Source organism: Taudactylus pleione, unplaced genomic scaffold, assembly GCF_031769625.1.
Source record: "Taudactylus pleione unplaced genomic scaffold, aTauple2 ptg000439l, whole genome shotgun sequence".
Classification (NCBI taxonomy): Eukaryota; Metazoa; Chordata; class Amphibia; order Anura; family Myobatrachidae; genus Taudactylus; species Taudactylus pleione.
In genome coordinates, this window is record NW_028284841.1 from 1,323,874 (window position 1) to 1,347,082 (window position 23,209).

General features: G+C 42.9%; 1 protein-coding gene across 1 annotated transcript in view; it reads right to left on the reverse strand.

The window, feature by feature from the left end:
• ODAD2 (outer dynein arm docking complex subunit 2) overlaps positions 1 to 23,209 on the reverse strand; it is a 200,311-nt gene that overhangs the window by 138,068 nt on the left and 39,034 nt on the right. The window contains exons 8-9 of the mRNA XM_088447790.1: positions 10,526 to 10,743; positions 301 to 456 (exon numbers count right to left, since the gene is read on the reverse strand). Coding sequence (XP_088303916.1) covers positions 301 to 456; positions 10,526 to 10,743 — 374 coding nt within the window. The remainder of the gene's footprint in view (positions 1 to 300; positions 457 to 10,525; positions 10,744 to 23,209) is intronic.

Sequence of the window (23,209 nt, forward strand, 5' to 3'; positions counted from 1 at the left end):
CAAAATGACTTAAGTGATACATCCTGTACGCAAGATACAATTTGCAGCATCTGTTTTTTACTGCTCATAAACGTATACCATCTAACTAACTGGACAGGGTCAGAATTTTTGGGGTAACTTCACTATGAATGACATGGGCAGATGTACTAGCCCTGCAATAAAGTGCCACCACACTAAACTACAATTGCAAACCTAATGTAGTGACATTTTAAATATTTTTCTATTGTGCCATCACTATATTAAAATATCCCAGCAGTAATATCCCTTAATGAATGTTGAATAATGAGATGTCATTCCTACCTTTTTAATGCAGACTGTCGTCTTAGCCCAGACGTGAGATTATTGGATCTTTTCTTACTCTCTGAGCTCGTTGGTTTAACTGTTTTCTGATCTCTGAATAACTCTTTTTTGTCTGCAGACTTTTCTGCCATAATATCTTTGGTTTTAATTACAGTTCTGGAAAAATAAATGAAAGCACTCAGACACTGGCAAAAACAATTTTCATTTTCATTGATATTTAATTTCTCTACATTTTCCTTTACCAAGCGTGATTGGACTTAATGAATTTCTAACAGTGTTTTAATATAATGTGACTTGTACACAAGGATATTCTCATATAAGATATTTATAAATAAAGCTGGTCATTTGATCAGGAGAAATCCTCGCTGCATTAGGATAATCATGTAAAAGATAACTGCAATGTCAAGCCTAAAATGTGAACGCTCTCTGCAGATGTATACAGCACCACTATCGAAAAGTGTAAAGAAAACTGGTGGGTTGGAAACCATCGCAAATCTTAAGTTCTATTAAACATACGTGTACTATGAGCCTAAGTGGTACATAATGCGAACACAACTCTAGATGCCTGCTGTGAACCAAATACAAAAATAATGCTAATATAGTTGTCCGTATGTTTGTGAATGCGCTGTCCCACTGCTCCATTCTCGAAACCATCATTACTATCATTGGTACTTACATCTTCCCCATACTACAGCAAATGCAGCAGATGCGTCTGAATTTGGTTTCCAATGTGCAAACGCACAACTCATAACAGAATGGATATCTGACAACACGACCATAACACACCCTGGCACAGCCACAAAGCAGTTCTCTTGCCTGCATTCTCATTGTTGCCGCACAGTTGCCCTTCAGAAACGCACATTTAGCGCACACAGAAATGTCTGAGATGCGTCCAACGTGAACTTTTTCTATACCGCAATTTTTGTTTTTCTGGTGTCCAATACTTAAATACTTTGTTGGTAGAAAATATACACCAGAAAAATGTCACTACAGTAATTTGTTCCTTCTGGAATTTTTGAAACCTCTGTATGATGCACAGGACTCTCAAAGGAGCCCTCAGTTACAGATCCTCATAAGAGATACACCCTTCCAAAGGAACCATTAGATACAGATCCTCATAAGATACACCACCTTTCAAAGGAACCATCAGATACAGAGATCCCAGAAGAGACACTGCTTTTCAAAGGAACCATCAGATTCAGATCCTCATAAGAGATACCCCCCTTCCAAAGGAACCATCAGATACAGATCCTCATAAGAAATACACCCTTTCAAGGGAACCATCAGATACAGATCCTCATAAGATACACCACCTTCCAAAGCAGCCTCAGATAAAGATTCTCATAAGAGGCACACCCCTCCAAAGGAACCATCAGATACAGATCCTCATAAAAACACCCTCTTCCAAAGGATCTATCAGATCCTCATAAGAGATACCCCTTCTAAAGAATCCAAAAGATACAGAACTACAGACACACCCTTTCAAGGGAACCATCAGATACAGATCCTCATAAGAGACACACTCTTCCAAGGGAACCATCACATACAGATCCTCATAAGAGACACTCCTTTCCAAAGGATTCATCAGATACAGATCCACATAAGAGACACACCCTTTCAAGGGAACCATCAGATACAGATCCTCATAAGAGACACACTCTTCCAAGGGAACCATCACATACAGATCCTCATAAGAAACACTCCTTTCCAAAGGAACCATCAAATACAAATCCTCATAAGAGATACCCCCTTCTAAAGAATAAATCAGACACAGGTCATCATAAGAGACACACCCTTCCGAGGGAACCATCAGATACAGATCCTCATAAGAGACACTCTTTTCCAAAGGAACCATTAGATACATATCAAAAAATAAGGAAGGAAAAAAATATTATATTGTAGTATGTTAACAATTTTTATATTAAAAAATAACTGCACTCACATATATTAAAAATCAGAAAGGCTTAGCTGATAAGAAACACTGATCACAGCACACATCAAGAACAAACCAAAAAAACTCATCAAACAGTTGGTGAACATGCTACACTACATTCTGTCTTCCTTCATTATTTTTTTATTTATACTAGAAACAAAAATAATGCTAATGCTAATATAGTTGTACTTTGGCTATATGTCACACAAACATGATTTGTTATTACACCTTGATACAAGGGTAGTTCACTTTTTTCTAGTACAATGTAACAATGTCGGTTTATAATTTAGAGTACAAGGAAGCCTTTCTTACTCTCATTTACATATGGATTGTTCAGAGATGAAGTGAACCAAGTCCATTTTTTGCCCATTTCATAGTAACACTGCAATTATTATTATTAGTATTATGCTTTATTTATTTGGCACTACAAGGGTACCGCAGTGCCTTACAAAGTACATAAACAAATGAGCACACAAGAAAAGCAGTTATTAACAGTACAAACAATGCAGGACAAATACATGATGAATAAACATTACTGCATAACACTTAAATAAGCAGCAGGGTGTCAGCAACCAAATGTTAGGTGCTGTTGTAAATTAAAATATAAGTAATGGAAGGAAAAGTACGTAGGGGAAAAGGGCCCTGCTTGTGAGAGCTTACATTCTAAAGGGGAGGGGGCAGACAAACAGGGGTGACACAGATGGGCTGGATTGTGAGGAAGGAACATCGAGTAGAGGGTTAGGATGAGCACTGGAAAGCTTTGAGGAAGGTACATGGTACATCATATTTTTCTGTGAAAGAGTTTACCAAGGGCCTGATTTATCACGGATCACAATTCTGCTTATACGCACGCAACGCTGTTGCTAATATCAGCGGTGATAGGTAATGTTTGCATTCACATTGTGATCGCAGCCTGCCATAAGGACACCCACTTCCCCTTACTCACATCCGTATACTTGGCCTACATAGTGAATTAATCGGTAACATCGAGTAACATCGGACCCATATGCACAGTTAAGGCAGGTCAGACCTCACTCAGGAATTGCTAACTTCAGCGCACACTATGAGGCCTCAGGCTGCGTATGGTATTGGAAAATGTATGCACGCCCATGCAACACCGTCCCAACGCACACGCGGCACGCCTGCATTCGCCCGACCACCCCACTGTCACCACCCACAAATGGCACATCCTGTCAATCACTCTGACAGGAGTCTGTGTATCCTCTGTGATCGCAGTCCTGAGCGCAGTAGCCGGTTTGCGCACTCCACTGCGATGCATACGTATGTGCAGTACGCAGCAATCGGCCGATTGCGTGCGTATAAGCAACTGCGTCCCTTGCTGAATCAGGCCCAAAGTCCATAGTTTAATCTTTATCTATCAGATGGCAGCAGTTCTCGATACCACTAAGAAACAGTTGTTGTTGCCCAGCCTACACATGGCCTTAGGATAGACATAAGCTTCTCCCAGTGGGTTTCAGTCAGACAGACAATGTCAGAGCCATACTGTCTGATCTGGCAGATAATTTAAGCTGGGTACACACTAAGACGATGGATCAGCCTTCTGCCCTATCCGCCGTCCTATCTAATGATTGGTAAGCGCATACACACTTACCAAACTGAGCGGGCATTTACATGTGCGGGCCCACTTGTGATGTCAGTCACCAGAGGCCTCTGCAGCAAGAGTCGGCTGACCGCCCGTACACACAGCACGATGTGCTGATATCTCAGCAGATATATCGCCCATCTGCTGTGCTGCACAGCTGTCGCAATATGTCTGTGAACAGGCTCGGACTGGGCCGACGGGGATACCCCCGGTGGTCCCCACTGATTTCAGGCCACGCCTCTTTCTGGGAGGGGATTAGTGGGCCGCGTTAGGGGGAAGGGTGGTCTGGGCAGCAGTCTGCCCTCTCGGCCCCTTCCTTCCTAGCCAGTCATTAGAACAGTGTTGCAGGGGTGCAACTACGGCTGTGATGTCCTGTGTCCGGCAATAAATGAGTTCCCCCTCCTCTCCCATTCTGTGATAGGCTGCCTCACAGTACTGAGGCTGTCACCGGGTGGGGAGGGCTGTGCTTGTGCTGTGAGTGACAGCAGGGAGGGAATGAGACCTCATGACGTCACAACGTCTCATCCCTGAGAAGAGGAGCAGAGGCAGCATGCAGAGCAGCAGGTAGATCCCTGGCCAGCCTGAGATCAGCCCCAGCAGCCCATAAAGACAATAGAAGACAATGTGGAACAGGAAAGTAAAAAAGGTGGGAGGGGCACAATTAAAAGAGTATGGGGATAGATTTATATATGGGGTGGGGGGACATATTAAATATATACAGGGAAGAGGAGACAAAAGATCATTAGGTTTATATGCTGTAAGTGAAGGGTTTGGGGGAACAAAATATTAAACATACAGGGGAGGAAGGGGGGGAAATCATTACATTAATAGAAGAGAAGGGGAGGGGACAAAATATATTACATTTATATAAATGAAGGGGTTGGGGGGACAAATCATTAAATATATATATAAGTGAATAAAAGGGAGGTTTTTAAGAGAAAGAGACATTACACATTTATTATGCCATTTTATCATGTATATTACATAACACCCCCTGGCATGTAATATAGTACTAGTAAGTCCTAGTGTGGGTAATAGTCTTAAGCTGGGTACACACTGACAGATATATTGGCTGATCAATTGATCGGCAAATATATCGGGTGACCGTTGGCCAGTGTGTACCAGTATGTCTGTGAATGACGTCGTTCACAAACATATCGCGTCAGTTGATGGCAGAGGCCGCGGGGAAGGGGACGGGTCCCACTGACAGATGACAGTGTGTATGAACGACCATCATCTGCAGATATATCCGTTTAGTGTGTACCCAGCTTTAGCATAAGCACAGATTATCTTTTTTTCCCCCTACACAGAGTAATTTTTTAAAATTAATTTTAAAAGAAGCCCCCCACCCCACCTGTCTCAGCAGCACAAATGACAGACCGTTCATTGTCCTCACACCACGAAGAGAAGAACGGTAAGTCAGACTAATACAGAAATATATATATATATATATATATGATAGACCTGAGGGCGCTAATCAACAATGAGTTACAAAATGTTATATTAAAGTGTTGGATAGTCCGTAAATGTCACCCAAACAGATGGCCAACTGGCCTAGTATTAGTAAATGACACAGTAATTTATCTTTTGTAATTGATTAAAATAATTTAGAAAAAGTTTCTTACATCAAATACAATGGTGTTGAATAGCCAACGTCTTTGGGTTATTGGTGCCATAGCAATCTGTCCCACATCAGGTTTCCACCAATGAGCTCACACCCTTTGGGGTGGTTAGTGGTTAACATCTACCTAACAAAGATGTTGGCTATTCGACACCATTGTATTTGATGTAAGAAACTTTTTCTAAATTATTTGAATAAATTACAAAAAATTAATTACCGTGTCATTTACTAATACTAGGCCATTTGGCCATCTTTTTGGGTGACATTTTGGTGTGAGGGTATATTTACAGGACATTTTCACTCACCATAACAGTTCCTTTACATCCTATGAAGAAAGATTAAGTGAATAATTGTTCTTGTCTGCTTTGATTAACCTCTAACTGGAACAAGTACAAGGATTCTTCTAAAAGATACGGACTTTCCAACAATTTAATATATTTTGTAATTCATTGTTGATTAGCGCCCTCAGGTCTATCATTTTATTTTTTGTATTATTTGTTAGATTTCCGCTGACAGGGTCCCACTTTGAGGTGCTGCCAGAATTGACCTTAACGCGAAATAAGGGTGTTTTTATGATTGTTTACACACACACACACACATATATATATATATATATATATATATATATATATATATATACAGTGCCTTTCAAAAGTATTCACCCCCCTTGGCTTTTTACCTTTTTTGTTACATTACCACCTGTAATTTATTTATTTTTTTTAATCTGAATTTTATGTGATGTATCTGCACAAAATAGTCTAATTTGGTGAAGTGAAATGAGAAAACTATATATAAAAAAGAATCTTTATAAATAAAATTCTGAAAATTGGCATGTGCATATGTAATCACCCCCTTTGATATGAAGCCTCTCAAAAGTTCTGGTGCAACCAATTACCTTCAGAAGTCATATAATTAGTGAAATGAAGTCCACCTGTGTGAAATCTAAGTGTCACATTATCTGTCAGTATAAACACATCTTTTCTGAAAGGCCCCAGAGGCTGCAACACCACTAAGCAAGAGGCATCACACCATGAAGACCAAGTCAGGGACAAAGTTGTTGAGAAGTACAATTCTGGGTTGGGTTATAAAAAAATATCCAAATCTTTGATGATCCCCCAGAGCACCATCAAATCCATCATCATCAAATGGAAAGAACATGGTACCACAACAAATCTGCCAAGAGAGGGCCGCCCACCAAAACTCACAGACCGGGCAAGGAGGGCATTAATCAGAGAGGCAGCACAGAGACCAAAGGTAACCCTGAAGGAGCTGCAGCATTTCACAGCAGAGACTCGTGTATCTGTGCATGTGACCACAATAAGCTGTACACTCCATAGAGCTGGGCTTTACGGAAGAGTGGCCAGAAAAAAGCCATTACTTAGTGATAAAAATAAGAAGACACGATTTGAGTTTGCCAAAAGGCATGTGGGCGACTCCCCAAATGTATGGAGCAACGTGATCTGGTCAGATGAGACTAAAATGTAACTTTTCGGCCACCAAGGAAAACGCTGTGTCTGGCGCAAACCAAACACATCCCATCACCCCAAGAACACCATCCCCACAGTGAAACATGGTGGTGGCAGCATCATGCTGTGGGGATGTTTTTCAGCAGCAGGGACTGGGAAACTGATTTGAGTCAAGGGAAAGATGGATGGTGCTAAATACAGGGACATTCTTGAGCAAAACCTGTTTCAGTCAACCTGTAATTTGAGACTAGGACGGAGGTTCACCTTCCAGCAGGACAAAGACCTGAAGCATACTGCTAAAGCAACACTCCAGTGGTTTAAGGGGAAACATTTAAATGTGTTGGAATGGCCTAGTCAAAGCCCAGATCTCAATCCAATTGAAAATCTGTGGTCAGACTTGAAGATTGCTGTTCACAAGCGGAAACCATCCAATATGAAGGAGCTGGAGCAGTTTTGCCTTGAGGAATGAGCAAAAATCCCAGGGGCAAGATGTGACAAGCTCATAGAGACTTATCCAAAGCGACTTGCAGCTGTAATTGCTGCAAAAGGTGGCTCGACAAAGTACTGACTTTAGGGGGTGAATAGTTATGCACGCTGAAGATTTTTGTTATGTTGTCCTAAATGTTGCTTGATTCACACTATTAAAAAAACGCAACTTCAAAGTCTGTGAATGAAATGATGCACACCTTCAATCAATCCATTTTAATTCCAGGTTGTGAGGCAACAAAACATGCAAAATGCAAAGGTGGGTGAATACTTTTGCAAGGCACTGTATATATAAATATACACTGCTCAAAAAAATACAGGGAACACTTAAACAACACAATGTAACTCCAAGTCATTCACACTTCTGTGAAATCAAACTGTCCACTTAGGAAACAACATTGATTGACAATCAACACCGTGCAGGACGTTTGGCATTTGCCAGAGAACACTAAGATTGGCAAATTCGCCACTGGCGCCCTGTGCTCTTCACAGATGAAAGCAGGTTCACACTGAGCACATGTGACAGACGTGACAGAGTCTGGAGACGTCAAGGAGAACGTTCTGCTGCCTGCAACATCCTCCAGCATGACCAGTTTGGCAGTGGGTCAGTAATGGTGTGGGGTGGCATTTCTTTGGGGGGCCGCACAGCCCTCTATGTGCTCGCTAGAGGTAGCCTGACTGCCATTAGGTACCGAGATGAGATCCTCAGACCCCTTGTGAGACTATATGCTGGTGCGGTTGGCCCTGGGTTCCTCCTAATGCAAGACAATGCTAGACCTCATGTGGCTCGAGTGTGTGAGCAGTACCTGCAAGACGAAGGCATTGATGCTATGGACTGGCCCGCCCGTTCCCCAGACCTGAATCCAATTGAGCACATCTGGGACGTCATGTCTCGCTCCATACACCAACGCCACGTTGCACCACAGACTGTCCAGGAGTTGGCAGATGCTTTAGTCCAGGTCTGGGAGGAGATCCCTCAGGAGTCCATCCGCCACCTCATCAGGAGCATGCCCAGGCGTTGTAGGGAGGTCATACAGGCACGTGGAGGCCACACACACTACTGAGCCTCAGTTTGACTTGTTTTAAGGACATTACATCAAAGTTGGAGCAGCCTGTAGTGTGTTTTTCCACTTTAATTTTGAGTGTGGCTCCAAAACCAGACCTCCATGGGTTAATAAATTTGATTTCCAATCATAATTTTTGTGTGATTTTGGTGTCAGCACATTCAACTATGTAAAGAACAAAGTATTTAATAAGAATATTTCATTCATTCAGATCTAGGATTTGTTATTTTAGTCTTCCCTTTATTTTTTTGAGCAGTATATATATATATATATTTAAAATATATATATGTACTGTATATATATATGACATAGATAAATAGATAGATAGACATACTATTTTATTGTTGCAGGGTAGGAGATAGGGGTAGGCTGTGTGTGTGTTGGGGGAGGGGCCTCTGGTAGTCTACCTCCCCCTGCCGTGCACTGCCTCCCAATGTCACTCTCTGCCTCCCGCTGTCACCCTATGACTCTATTTTTCACTTTCTGCCTCTCCCTGTCACCCACTGCCTTCCGCTGTCACCGACTGCCTTTTCCTGCCACCCACTGTCTCCCCAGTCACCACTGTCTCTCCCTGCCACCTACTGCCTCCCAAGTCACTCACCAATTGCCTCTGCCCAGTCACCCTCTTCCTCCCTAGTCACTTTCTGCCTGTCACTCTCTGTCTTCCGCTATCACCCACTGCTTTCTGCTGTGCCAACTGCCTTTTCCTGCCACCCTCTGCCTCCCTTGTCACCTCTGTCTCTCTCTGATTCCCCAGTCACCCACTGCCTCTCCCTGCCACCCACTGCCTTTCCCTGTCACTCTCTGCCTTCTGTTGTCACCAGCTTCCTCTCCCCAGTCACCCTCTACCTCCTGCCACTTTCTGCCTCTCCCTGCTTCCCTTGTCACTCTCTGCCTCTCCATGTCACCCACTATCTTCCGATGCCACCCACTGCCTACCTAATGACTCTGTCTCTCCCTGCCACCCTTTGCCTCCCCAGTTACCCACTGCCTTCCTAGTCACTCTCTGACTTCTGCTATCACCAACTGCCTTCTTCCACAGCCTCCCCAGTCACCCTTTGCCTCTACCTGCCACCCACGGGCCCCTAGCATTGCATTGCCCCGGTGTGCCCTTCATGTCCCAGTCCGACAATATCTGTGAACGACGTTCACAGACATATAGATGGTACACACAACTGCTGACGCGCCCACGATATATCGGCTATTCAATTGAATGGTCGATATATTGTCCAGTGTGTTCCCAGCATTAGGAGCGGTAAAGTTTATGATTTATACCCCTGACATTCCACAACAGCCCTTTTAGCGGGTCGGTTGGCATTACGTTTAACAATCATGACAAGCTGGGAGAAGGCCAATGAAGCCCTAACAGTGTGCATACGTAGCATAGTAGTAACACTGACAGGTTCCCCTCCCCATCACAGAATCATCCGCCACTTTAACCATAAAGGCCATGAAACATTGGCAATAAACACATGTACACCTAAGATGGGATGCATACATAAGTAATAAAATAATAAAAGAAAAAGCACGTTCATCTTTTTACAGCCAGTACAATATTGAACCAACTTGAAACTGCAACTTTAAAAGTTTTCCTCTAACATTCTAAGGGACTGAAATGTTGGAAACTCTTTTCCATACGATACATAATTTATAAGAACATTCAAGCCATAGCGCCCTAACATACTGAGCGGGTTGCATAGGGGTTCTCCTAACTCTATGGAATTATACAATAATAAACTAAGCTACATTGCATTTTATTACTTTTTAAGAAATCCAGTCCTTCTTAATTTCTCATCTTTATTAGATTAGTAAATTATAACGTCCACGTAAATCAAGACAGAATTTAATAATGTGTTCTGTCTGTCGTTTTTTTACTTGTGTGCACAAAGACACACAATCTCCAATTTTACTGAGGTTTCCACAGAGTTTTTCCATTTGCTAAATCACCACAACTAACTAAAATAATTTGGCCTCTGTGTATGCTTCTAGTTCATTTAAAATATCCATAAACTATATGAATTGCAAGGTATTAGAACTGAAAAGACAACATACTCTTGGTGACCATTAAGAGTTAGGTTCTTCCATTTTAGAGATGGCTCTAATTTGGCCTTATTAGTCTGGCTTTTTACAAGGGGATGCCTTGTCTTCTCCTGTGCTTTCTTTTCTGGATACTCATTAGACCAATGGTTTTGGCTTGGTTCCTCATCCTCAACTAAATCCAAGTGTTGCATGGTGTGAACCACTGGTGGGTGTTCAGAAAGCAGAAAGTCCTATAAATAGAAAATACATTTCTATGAGTCATAAATGCACTAAAGTCTCTACTGTTTACATAACATGAAGAAAAATAAGTCTTTAGAAAAATCATTACAAAATTTACATGAAAGGACAGTCACTGACAATCTAATGATATTATAACTAGAGATGCACGGTTCAGTTTTCCTGAAATAAGAACACGCCTGAACTTAGGGGCTCCGAATCGAATTGAGTCCCAGTTTGGAATCACTTTGAGGTTCTGATTACTGATCTGGTTCTGTAGTCAGTTCAGAACCCGGATTTAAAATCCGAACTAACGTTTTGGATTGCAGGTAAATAGCTCCAAATTACATGATTGTAGCTGTTTTATCAATATTTATTGATTTTTATTAACCATTTTTATAGATTTTTAAGGAATCCAAAACCCAACCTGAATCTGAACCAAAACACTTGAGGGTGGTTTTGCCAAAACCAAAACACAATGATGAATTAGAACTAGGGGTGAGCGGGTTCAGATTTCTGAAATCCGAACCCCCCATATCCGAGGCCGATCCGAGTCAGGCTCGACTTTTCCCGCCTGCCTCGGATCTGAAATCGAGGCAAAACGTCATCATCCCGCCTTCCGGGTCTTGCAGGTTTTGGATTCTATATAAGGTACACGTGTCGGCGCCATTTTCTCACTCGGCTGTGGACAGTGAAGAGGGAGGGTGGGAGTTAGGGCTGGCTGGGCTGTGTAGTGTAGTGTAGTGCAGTGCAGTGTAGTGTTGTGCTGTGCTGCTGTTGTCCATAGGGGCTGTGTCCACTCCTCCAAAGTCCATAGAGGCTGGCTGTGTTGTGCTATGCTGCTGTTGTCCATAGGGGCTGTGTCCACTCCTCCAAAGTCCATAGGGGCTGGCTGTGTTGTGCTGTGCTGCTATTGTCCATAGGGGCTGTGTCCACTCATCCAAAGTTCATAGGGGCTGGCTGGACTGTGTTGTGCAGTCAGTTGTCCACTCCAAAGTCCTGTGCAGTGTCCCAGTCCTAAAGGGGTGCTGTAGTGTTGTCCAGGGGGTGCTCTGTCCATCAGGGGTGCTCCCCCCAAGTGCAAAAAAAATAAATATTTTTTCTGTGTTTGTGAATTGTGTGCGCAGTAGCCGCACATGCATCAACAAAGTAGCGTCCAGCGTGCGCCTGTATCATAAGTAAAGGACCGGCTGGCTTGCCGTTAAAGGGTGCTGTAACCCCCAAAGTGCACTCCAAACCAAATAAAAAAATATTTTCTGTTTGTGAATTGTGTGCACTGTGGCTGCACGTGCATCAACAAAGGAGCAGCGCCAAGCGTGCGCCTGTGTCCCATGAGTAAAGGGCCGGCTGGCTCATTTCTTAAAGGGCTGTGTAACCCACAAAGTGCACTAGTCTCCAACAAAAATAAAAAAGTAAGTAAAGGGCCGGCTGGCTTGTCCATTAAAGTGTCGAAGCTGAATAATTGCCCGAGACAAGTTCTTTAATCACAGCGACGCCATCTTGCGACTGGCCGCAAAACGCCATCTTGAAAATGAGATTGCAAGACGTCATTTTGTGAATGGCCGCCTAAGCGCCATTTTAGATAAACTCACATTTTAGTACATATGAAACCGCTGTTTTATTAGCTTTATGCGCACGCATCTGCACCAAGTTAACTAGTATCCTTATATCAAACCCCGAATACTCACACATTACATATTCACAGATACGGTTTAATAAGCTTTAAAGTATATGATTTAAGTTGGTTCAGTTAGTTTAAATGCTGAGAAATAAAGATATTTGATAACTAAGGTTTTATACATGCTAAACAAGTCGTGTTTGGTTTCGTACTGATGCGTACTCTTTCCACAGTATTCCGGTGTTATCGGTGGGGAGATCGCATCATGCATTCTCGAGTTATGGATCGCAGAGACTACAAGCAACAAAATGTATATTTCATGAACAACTGTTAGGATGTTACAGGGGGCGGGAAGGAAAAGACCCCCAGCTGTTAGAGGCAGGGAGAGTCTATTTGAACCAGCCTGTTAAATGCTCTGTAACAGATGCTTCTCCCCTGGGAACCAATGACATCAGCAACAAACTTCTCTATTGTCCGGTCTATTCTGGGAGGGTATAGATATGTGTGCTCAAACGCTGGGATCTGAGTCTTCGTGCTGAATGCTGAATGGCGAGGGGTCTCTTGCTGATGCCTATCATCGGGTCCGGAAGCGCTGCGTATGTATACTGTACTTGGGTCTGTATAATTCCTTTTGCGCCTAAATTGTGTCTGGATCAATTGCGTGTAACTGTCTGAACTATTACTTGAATAACACTTGTGCTTTGGAACCACAGATTCCAGGTCTAAGTCTTTATTTACTGTATGACTGCGTACGCAAATTAGCGTCATCCTTAGAGGTTTATAGGAAGGATTTTAGAAGGTACAGGCAGGGGTATATAGAGGTTCATTTTAATATCGTTAGTTGGGGGCTCGTAGTGAAGTCACTTACCTGCTCACACGGTACATACGGCTATCGATATTTCAGCAAAGGGTGGAGTGGCCACATGCAGGGTTTGCCTGCAACCGCTTTGTGCTGAAAGATCGCTATCCGTTTCCGTGTGAATCAAGGAAGCTGACTAGAATCCAGGGACAAGAGAGGAAAAAGTTTGTTTTCCTCTGTTGATAGATCCTTACGTTTAAAGGGGTGCCGCAGTGCTGAGTACGTGGCTAAGTCGCAGGTTTGCGCATAGCAAAGATGCACTTTTGTGTATGCAGCTAAAAAGTCATTATACGGTTGTGTGGTAGGCGCATTATTGTGTATGCGGCAGGTCGCACAATAGCGTATACGCACTTCCGGTTCTGTTGCCACGTGTTTTAACAAAGCCGTTGAGGTTTACCTTTTTCAATTGTTACCAATATCTGGGTTAACGTTTATTTTTCTGCGCAGGAAAAAAGTGTGTAACAGTGAATATTTGTTGAACAAAGTTAAGGGTATCGTATGATCCTTAAGGGCTAGGTGCAAGGGTTAGTCTAGCCGCTCGGTAAGTAGCTTTACCGTTCTATACACAGTAGCAGGTGTACATGTTGTCTTTGTTGTAGAGAGGTACGTGGGAGTAGCCGACATATAAACTCTCATAGGTGTGGAAGTTGCCTTACTAAATCTTATCCGGGTGTGGAAGTTGCCTTTTTCAAATCTTAACCAGGTGTGTGGGCGCAGGTAAGTGAAAGTATCTTGATTGTCTTTCACCAGTTTAAATCTTTATTGAAAAGCGTAGGAGTTGTCTCAGAATGGGAGCCGCGCAAACAGTAGAGATGTTAGACAATGATGTGCTGCTAATGGAGGCGCCGAAAGGATCGGCCCGTCGTATTATGCATACTAAGTACGGTACTTATGCAATAAGGTATTGTGATTTATGGTATAATATGACGAGGAAGAGTGTTAGACCGTTTCCCAGAATTGGTAGTTTTGATAAAAATGTGTTAGGTAATGTCCGGGATCACATCAGTTTGATGCGCTCCCGAGAGAAAAAGGTTAAATATTTTGAATGTTTAAAACTGTGGCAGCATGAGGGGGATGCGTGGCTTAAAAATGTGCAAACGACGCAAACTAGCGTCGTGAGCACATTGCCAAAAAATACATCCGCAGCCCCAAATTGCAATACGGGGGAGCCGCAAAATGGCGCACCCGTGTGGCATGGTAGCGTCGTGGAGAGTATTGCCAGCAGTTCACGCTCACCTCCCCCACCTTATGTGGATGGAGGTGCAAGTACAGTTACCAAAAATACCCATAAAAATGTAACAAGCAACTTGTACCCTCTCTTAAGTAACTATAAAGAACATGTTCATGATGTGGATGATGAGCCTATTGTAATGTCTGCCATTTCCCATGCTGTACAAATGATAGATGCGGCATCACTACAATCACGAGTGGTGCCTCCATCTCCATCGGTAACAGCAAGGGAAGTGTTAATGCCCTCTGCACCCTTAGAGGAAGTTGTTCATACCATACGTAGCAGCAGCAGACTAAACCCCCAGCCAGGTAATCAGGTCAAAGGTAGCAGCGCTACAGATCTGCATCCCATTCGGACAATAACTGTTCCAAATGGAAATGCAGATGCGAACGGTATAGTGCCCACGAGGGAAGTAGTAAAGCATTGTCCTTGGACAAGAGCAGAACTAAATTCCATCATAAATGATTTCCCCAATCCCAAAAAGGAATTAGCCAAATGTCAAAGATTTTTGAGAAATTTGGGTAGTTCACATGAACCCACTAATAAAGATTGGCGTGTGGTGTTAAGGGCCAGTCTACCACGCAATACCGACGTGACAAAATTTATCACGGATTGTGTATTGGATGGTGACGTTCCCTTAACAGACCAAGTAAACCAAGTTAACATTTCCCGCATTGTAACTCAATTGGGTATATATTTTTCAGTAGTAGTTAACTGGAACAAAATTTTCACCATTAAGCAGAAGAAGAGTGAAACTGCAGAAGATTATTGCGATCGGGCTCTGCAGGCTATCACCCAGTACACTGGGATAGAGGATATTAAAGATAGAACTCACCACCGGGGAATGATAGTCACGGTACTTGTGGACGGTCTGAAAGAGAGTTTAAAAACTCGGGTTCACACCTCACAGCCTGGCTGGCGGGGACTCACAATAGATACCCTCATAGATACCGCCATTGAACATGATAAAAACATCTCCAAGAAGAGAGAAGCCCAGAGCAAAAAACTAATGGCTGTCAGTATACAAGCTCTGGAGGGAATGACGGTAACATCACAGCCAACAGACACACTTCTGAACAAGTATGTGCTCTCACTAACCCCACGCAACAACAAACACAACTCTATCCCACTAACCCGATGCAACCACAGGTCCCATGCTACCCACCAACTTCTTATCCCCCACAATACCCTTACCCTCCCTATCCTTACCCATATCCACCACCTTTAACCTCTGCGCAAACCTCACAACACCACATGTCTTCACCCGATACACGAACATGTTTTAACTGTAAACAACCAGGACACTTAAGTAAAAACTGTACAGTAAAAAGAGTAGGGACCCCACATCAGGGAAGACCTGGATATCCCCATAAGGGATATGCACAGAAGCCAGCAAATGTTCAGCAGGTACCAGCTCCAATTGTAGCCATAAATGCTTTATTGGAGAATGGTAGCCAACGCTAGGGGTCAGGTCATACCTGTAGTCTACAGATAGTCAGGTTAACGGGAAGTACTAGGGAAGAACCGGTCATGATGGTTGATGTAGCTGGTACTGAATATCCTCTTCTTGTAGACACAGGGGCGACCAGGTCAGTGATAAAATCTCCCGTTAATTTGCAGGTGACCAACGAGACAGTACCAACAATGGGTGTAACAGGTAAAGTGGAACATTATCCTTTAACAAAGTCCACAGAGGTTACTATTGGGCCGTTGCATACCAGGAATTCTTTTCTCCTGGCTGCTGCGGCTCCTACTAACCTACTGGGCAGAGACTTGTTATGTAAGATGGGATGTGTTATATACTGCACCCCTGATGGTGTATTTTTAGATATCCCAGAGAGAATGGTATACGAGGTGCGGGATATGTTAGAGAGTCCTCAAAGGATAATGTATCACTCTACAGTTTTAAATGAAACTCCATCCCAGGTAGATAAAATGTTGTCCCTAATTCCAGATTCCCTTTGGACGAAAGATGGACAGGACACTGGATTAATGGCAAACGTAAGCCCAGTAATGGTAAATTTAAAAAGCGATAGGCAAGTTCCAAAAATTCCCCAGTACCCACTAAAACAAGAGGTAGAATTAGGGGTTTTTCCAATAATTGAGCGATTATTGCAACAGGGAATTATAGTTCGTACAGCTAGTGTAGTCAACAGTCCCATCTGCCCAGTGAAGAAGAGTGGTGGGAGGGGTTATAGGCTGGTACAAGACCTTAGAGGTGTTAATAAGGTAGTAGAGAGCCAATTCCCTGTAGTGCCAAATCCAGCTGTCATTTTGAGGCAGTTCCCACCAAATGCAACCCATTTCACTGTCATTGACCTCTGTTCTGCTTTCTTCTCTGTGCCTCTCCATCCTGACTGTCAGTATCTATTCGCATTTACATACAGAGGTTTACAATACATATGGACACGGTTACCCCAAGGTTTCATAGACAGCCCCAGTATCTTCTCCCAGGCATTGCACGACTGTTTACAATCTTTTCAACCTGCCAATGGATCTGTTCTAATTCAATATGTGGACGATTTATTTCTATGTTCTGACTCGTTTATGTCATGCTTGAATGATACTAAACTTTTGTTACTTCATCTCTCACAAACAGGACACAAGGTGGCTAAGGACAAACTACAGCCGTGCCAATCCAGAGTAAAATATTTACCCAGGGGTTACGACATCTTACAACAGATAGAATCCAGGCCATACAAAACATGACACTGCTGCAGAATCAACAGCAAATTCGTACCTTCTTGGGAATGTGTGGATACTGTAGAATGTGGATCCCAGGTTTTTCTATTTTGGCCTTACCTTTACAGGAATTAGTCTCTTCCTCAAAGCCCGATCGTGTCATACACACAGAGGAATCAGAACAGGCTTTCCTTAATCTTAAGGATAGTCTGACGAAAACTCCTGCATTGGGAATACCCGATTATGAAAAACCTTTTGATTTGTATTGTACGGAAGCAGATGGTTGTGCTGCAAGTGTCCTTACACAAAAACATGGTGATGCCAGTAGGCCCGTAGCATACTACAGTGCCCAATTGGACACTGTGGCAAGATCACTCCCCACCTGTTTGAGAGGTGTAGCGGCTACCGCTCTATTGGTGAGTAAAAGTAAGGACATACTATTGGGCCATGATATGATTGTCTACACTCCCCATGCTGTATCTGCTCTGTTGAACTCAGCTCAAACCAGACACGTCTCCTCGGCTAGGTTCACCAAATGGGAACTAGCTCTAATCGCTCCTGCAAATATTACTGTTAAACGTTGCAGTACGCTGAATCCAGCAACATACCTACCATATGTACAACATGATGTACAAAGGGTGGAAGGAGAGGAGTTGCTGGCGGGAGGTGAGTTCGGCAGACATAATGATACGCACGATCGTATGACACATCTGAATCAGAACTTTACTACTAGACCTGACATACATGACACACCTTTAGAGAATGTGGTTGTAACTTTTTATATGGATGGGAGTTGTCATAGACAACCAGACACAGGTGAATAATGTACAGGTTATGCTGTTGTAAATGACACAGACATCATAGAAGCTAAACCTCTTGGTCCTCCTCACTCAGCCCAAGTGGCAGAGTTAGTAGCACTAACTAGAGCATGTGAACTGGCAGCAGGCAAATCTGCTAACATTTACACTGACTCGAGGTATGCGTTCGGGGTGGTGCACGATTTTGGGGCTCTATGGCGTCTGAGAAATTTTATGACAGCAGCAGGCACACCAGTTGCACATTCCCGACACATAGAACATCTTTTAGAAGCAATCCAACTGCAAAAAGCGGTGGCAGTAATTAAATGCAAAGCCCATACATGTGAGGATGACCCGGTGTCAATGGGCAACAACAGAGATGATGAAGCTGCAAAATGGGCAGCAGGGTTAAAAATGTTTTCTCCAACTGAAACAATTATGTCATTTCAAACAATTGATATGCTGAAATTAATTGAGATGCAAAATTTGTGTTCAATTCAGGAAAAATCTATTTGGAAGTCCAAGGGATGTGGGCAAGAGTCCTCTGGGCTCTGGAGGGACGGACATGGTAAGCCAGTAGCCCCCAAGGCATATTACCCCAGCCTGGCTGAGGCAGCACACGGCCTGACTCATCTGGGTAAACAGGGTATGTGCAAGTTGGTGAGGGCATACTGATGCGCACCAGTTTTTCTTCACAAGCAGAAAAGATAGCAATGTCCTGTCTGACCTGCTTGAGAAAGAACATAGGGAAAGCGATCCCTACCGAACCGTCCCACATTCCACCGACTGATGGACCTTTCCAGGTGATACAAATTGATTTCATCCAATTACCACCCTGCAGGAGCCTTAAGTATGTATTAGTGTGCACAGACGTATTTTCCAACTGGGTTGAGGCCTACCCAGAGTCCACCAATACTGCTGAGTTTACTGCCAAAAAAATAGTTCAGGAATTTGTATGCAGGTACGGTATCCCTAAAATCATCGAGAGTGATAGGTGTACTCATTTCACAGGTGATGTTTTTCAAAATATGTGTAGCCGACTTCATACCCCCTACCGACCGCAAGCCAGTGCCAAGGTAGAGAGGATGAACGGGACTATTAAAAATAAGCTAAGTAAAATCATGGCAGAGACTGGACTAGGATGGCCAGAAGCGTTACCTTTGGTCCTACATAGCATAAGGACCACTCCTAGACCTCCTCTGAATCTGTCCCCATTTGAAATATTGTTCGGTAGACAACCTCATTTGATTATAAGTCCACAGGAAGACCTGAAGGGTAACAACGAGGTAACTGTAAAGTATCCTATATCAATGAGTAAGCAGTTAAAGCAACAGCAGCAGAAACTGAAATTGTTGTCTAATGATATGCCTGAAACGAACTGTCATGATGTTGAACCAGGAGAATATGTAATGATCAGAAATTTCTTGCGTTCAGGTTGTTTGACTGATCGGTGGGAGGGTCCATACCAGGTGCTGCTGACGAGTACTACATCTTTGAAGGTGGCCGAGAGAGATACCTGGGTCCATTCCACTCACTGCAAAAAGGTCAAACAACCGGTGGAGAAACAAGTCGGAGACAAAGCTGATAGCGTGGACCTGTCGATCGCGAGCTTGTTCCGGGAGGATTGAACAGGTTGTAGTGAGATACCTGAACTGAGAGAAATTTGCAGATCTTGTTGTGACAATGGACAGGCTTGCTGTGTCCATTTTCATATTCTCTTTTAGAGTGTTCACCATCCTGGTCAGTCCGGGGATATCCAGTGTCTGTGATGGGGGACCGATTGAGGAAACGGGAGCTGATGGCAGTGCTGATGGAGTGGAGTCAGGAGGAGTGCAATGTCAATCAGGGGAGTGTCTGACCAATCTTAGTACTGTTATTGTTAAGAGAGCTGTCATTCCAGATACTCGGGGAAGGTGTGGAGGTTTATCGTCTGAAGATTCCTGTATTTGTGAGCTTTGTGGGTCCCTAGTTGATGAGAACTGTATCCAACGGTACCAACCTAAATATAATCCGTACTGGGGTGGGTATCCTCTAGAGGATTATCATGGCATGGTAGGCAAAGTGTTCAATCAAACTGATTGCTGGGTGTGTTCACATGTGCCACAGGGACAGCATAACGTAGGGTTGGTGCCATTTCCGCTAAATACCACGGAAATTTTAGAATTGCAAAAAGGGAAAACCTTAGATGGAAAATTTCTCTCATCCAAACCACCTCATTTCAAACTCCATCAATTCCAAGTAGATAGATCACTTTTGTGCTTAAACATAACCAACCCCAATAGACCCGGGAGTTGGGAAGTGGCAGGGAATAATCAGACGATGACCTTCTCACAAAGAGCTGATAATGAGTCCATAAACCATGATCTGTTACGCTCAATTAAGTCTGGTGGGAAACATTTTAGGTATCGGTATACATTGAGTTCCACCAAAGAAATTATTGGTAAGGTGCCAAATGGTTATTGTGCTAAAATAATACAGCCAGAAACTTGCATGTACCAGATGGAAGACCCAGAAATAGGATTGTTTGCAAGGGAAATGTGCTTAATGATAATGATGCTTACCATTCCTTATGTTCTCCCTGATAATGTGTATTTCATCTGTGGAAGAAAAGCGTATAAATGGCTCTCCCCGAGTTCCGAAGGTTTGTGTTACCTGGGAAGAGTAGTCCCAGAAGTTATGACCCTCACACATGTTGAAATGCTGGGTATACATAAAAACACACCATCACCATATCTTCACACACAATATGAACACAGAGGCAAAAGAAATATGATACCTGGTGACGTACATAAAGCCACTCAGTTAATCAGTGAGACAACTGACTTTCAAGTTTTAGTCGTATTGGATCCCACCAGGATCGCTCAGGGTACATTAACTTTTAGATATATCCAGGAACTTGCTAAATTGATAGGTAATATCACCGAGATGTACGATTACACATTCAGGTATACAGTTAGAGAATTGCAAGCGTACAAGAAAGAATTAGTGCAACACAGGCTAGTGCTGAATTATTTAACTGCTGTTACTGGAGGGTATTGCGTAACATTGGCCATCCAATTTGGAGTAAAATGTTGCACCTATGTCACCAATGATGCCAGCGACCATAAGGAAGTGATAGAGCGAAAGATGGATGAAATTCTGCAGCTAAAATGGGAGTTTCGTAAGAACCATAACGCTTCAGTGGCTGAAGTAGGGGAGAAGATAGAAGGATGGGTTTCATAGCTGAACCCAGTAAAATGGTTCTCAGGCCTAGGGGAATGAGTCCAGGAAGTGATCGCCAGCATAGGCAAATTCTTAATCCTTATACTGATTGTCATCATAATAATTGGCATATGCGTCCAGTGTGTTCCTATTGTGTTGAAGTGTGGAAAATGTAAAAACAGAGTAAAACGTAAGAATGAAACTATGATGGTGGTCAGTAATGACAATATGTATACCGAGGTAAATATAGAACTGCATTACAACCCTGAACTAGGAAATACTATCGTTTGATGTATTATATTTACACATGCATAGAATGTATTATTGAAATGTTATTTAGAGAACACCTCAGATAATGTAAAGTCTCAATTCCCCTTCAAGACTGCTTTTATAAGACTGGTGCATTCCCACACTTTTCACATGATCTTCCAAGATACGCGGTGTGCGTATAATAGTAGTTTTATGTCCCCACCCAGAGACACAATATTGATGGATTTAGAACCACCTTGTGCCATCCCACAATAACACTAAATAATATGTAAATGTAAGCCTAAATTAAATTCTAATAGCAGATTGTGATAGCATGTTGTTTGCTATCAAAGGGTGGACTGTCGAAGCTGAATAATTGGCCGAGACAAGTTCAGTTTAAAATTTAATCGCGGCGACGACATCTTGTGACTGGCCGCAAGACACCATCTTGAAAATGAGATCGCAAGACGCCATTTTGCGAATGGCCGCCTAAGCGCCATTTTAGATAAACTCACATTTTAGTACATGTGGCGATAATACTATTAGCACCATGCGATTGCATCTTTCACCATTTCTCATACACACATTAATACGCATAATTGCGCTGTTAACTAGTCGCATATTAGCGAATGCATAGGACTTTGTATGAAACCGCTGTTTTATTAGCTTTATGCACACGCATCTGCCCCAAGTTAACTAGCATCCTTATATCAAACCCCGAATACTCACACATTACATTTTCACACATAAGGTTTAATAAGCTTCAAAGTATATGATTTAAGTTGGTTCAGTTAGTTTAAATGCTGAGAAATAAAGATATTTGATAACTAAGGTTTTATACATGCTAAACAAGTCGTGTTTGGTTTCGTACTGATGCGTACTCTTTCCACAGTATTCCGGTTTTATCGTGGGGAGATCGCATAATGCATTCTCGAGTTATGGATCGCAGAGACTACAAGCAACAAAATGTATATTTCATGAACAACTGTTAGGATGTTACAGGGGGCGGGAAGGGAAAGACCCCCAGCTGTTAGAGGCAGGGAGAGTCTATTTGAACCAGCCTGTTAAATGCTCTGTAACAGATGCTTCTCCCCTGGGAACCAATGACATCAGCAACAAACTTCTCTATTGTCCTGTCTATTCTGGGGGGGTATAAATATGTGTGCTCAAACGCTGGGTTCTGAGTCTTCGTGCTGAATGACGAGGGGTCTCTTGCTGATGCCTATCTTCGGATCCGGAAGCGCTGCGTATGTATACTGTACTTGGGTCTGTATAATTCCTTTTGCGTCTGGATCAATTGCGTGTAACTGTCTGAACTTTTACTTGAATAACACTTGTGCTTTGGAACCACAGATTCCAGGTCTAAGTCTTTATTTACTGTATGACTGCGTACGCAAATTAGCGTCATCCTTAGAGGTTTATAGGAAGGATTTTAGAAGGTACAGGCAGGGGTATATAGAGGTTCATATTAATATCGTTAAAAGGGTGCTGTAACCCCCAAATTGCACTCCTAAAAAAATATATATTTTTGTGTTTGTGAATTGAGTGTGCAGTAGCCGCATGTGCATCAACAAAGTAGCGCCAAGCGTGCACCTGTGTCATAAGTAAAGGGCCGGCTGGCTTGACCGTTAAAGGGTGCTGTAACCCCCAAAGTGCACTCCAAACCAAATAAAAAATATTTTCTGTTTGTGAATTGTGTGCACTGTGGCTGCACGTGCATCAACAAAGGAGCAGCGCCAAGCGTGCGCCTGTTTCCCATAAGTAAAGGGCCGGCTGGCTCATTTTTTAAAGGGCTGTGTAACCCACAAAGTGCACTAGTCTCCAACAAAAATAAAAAATTATT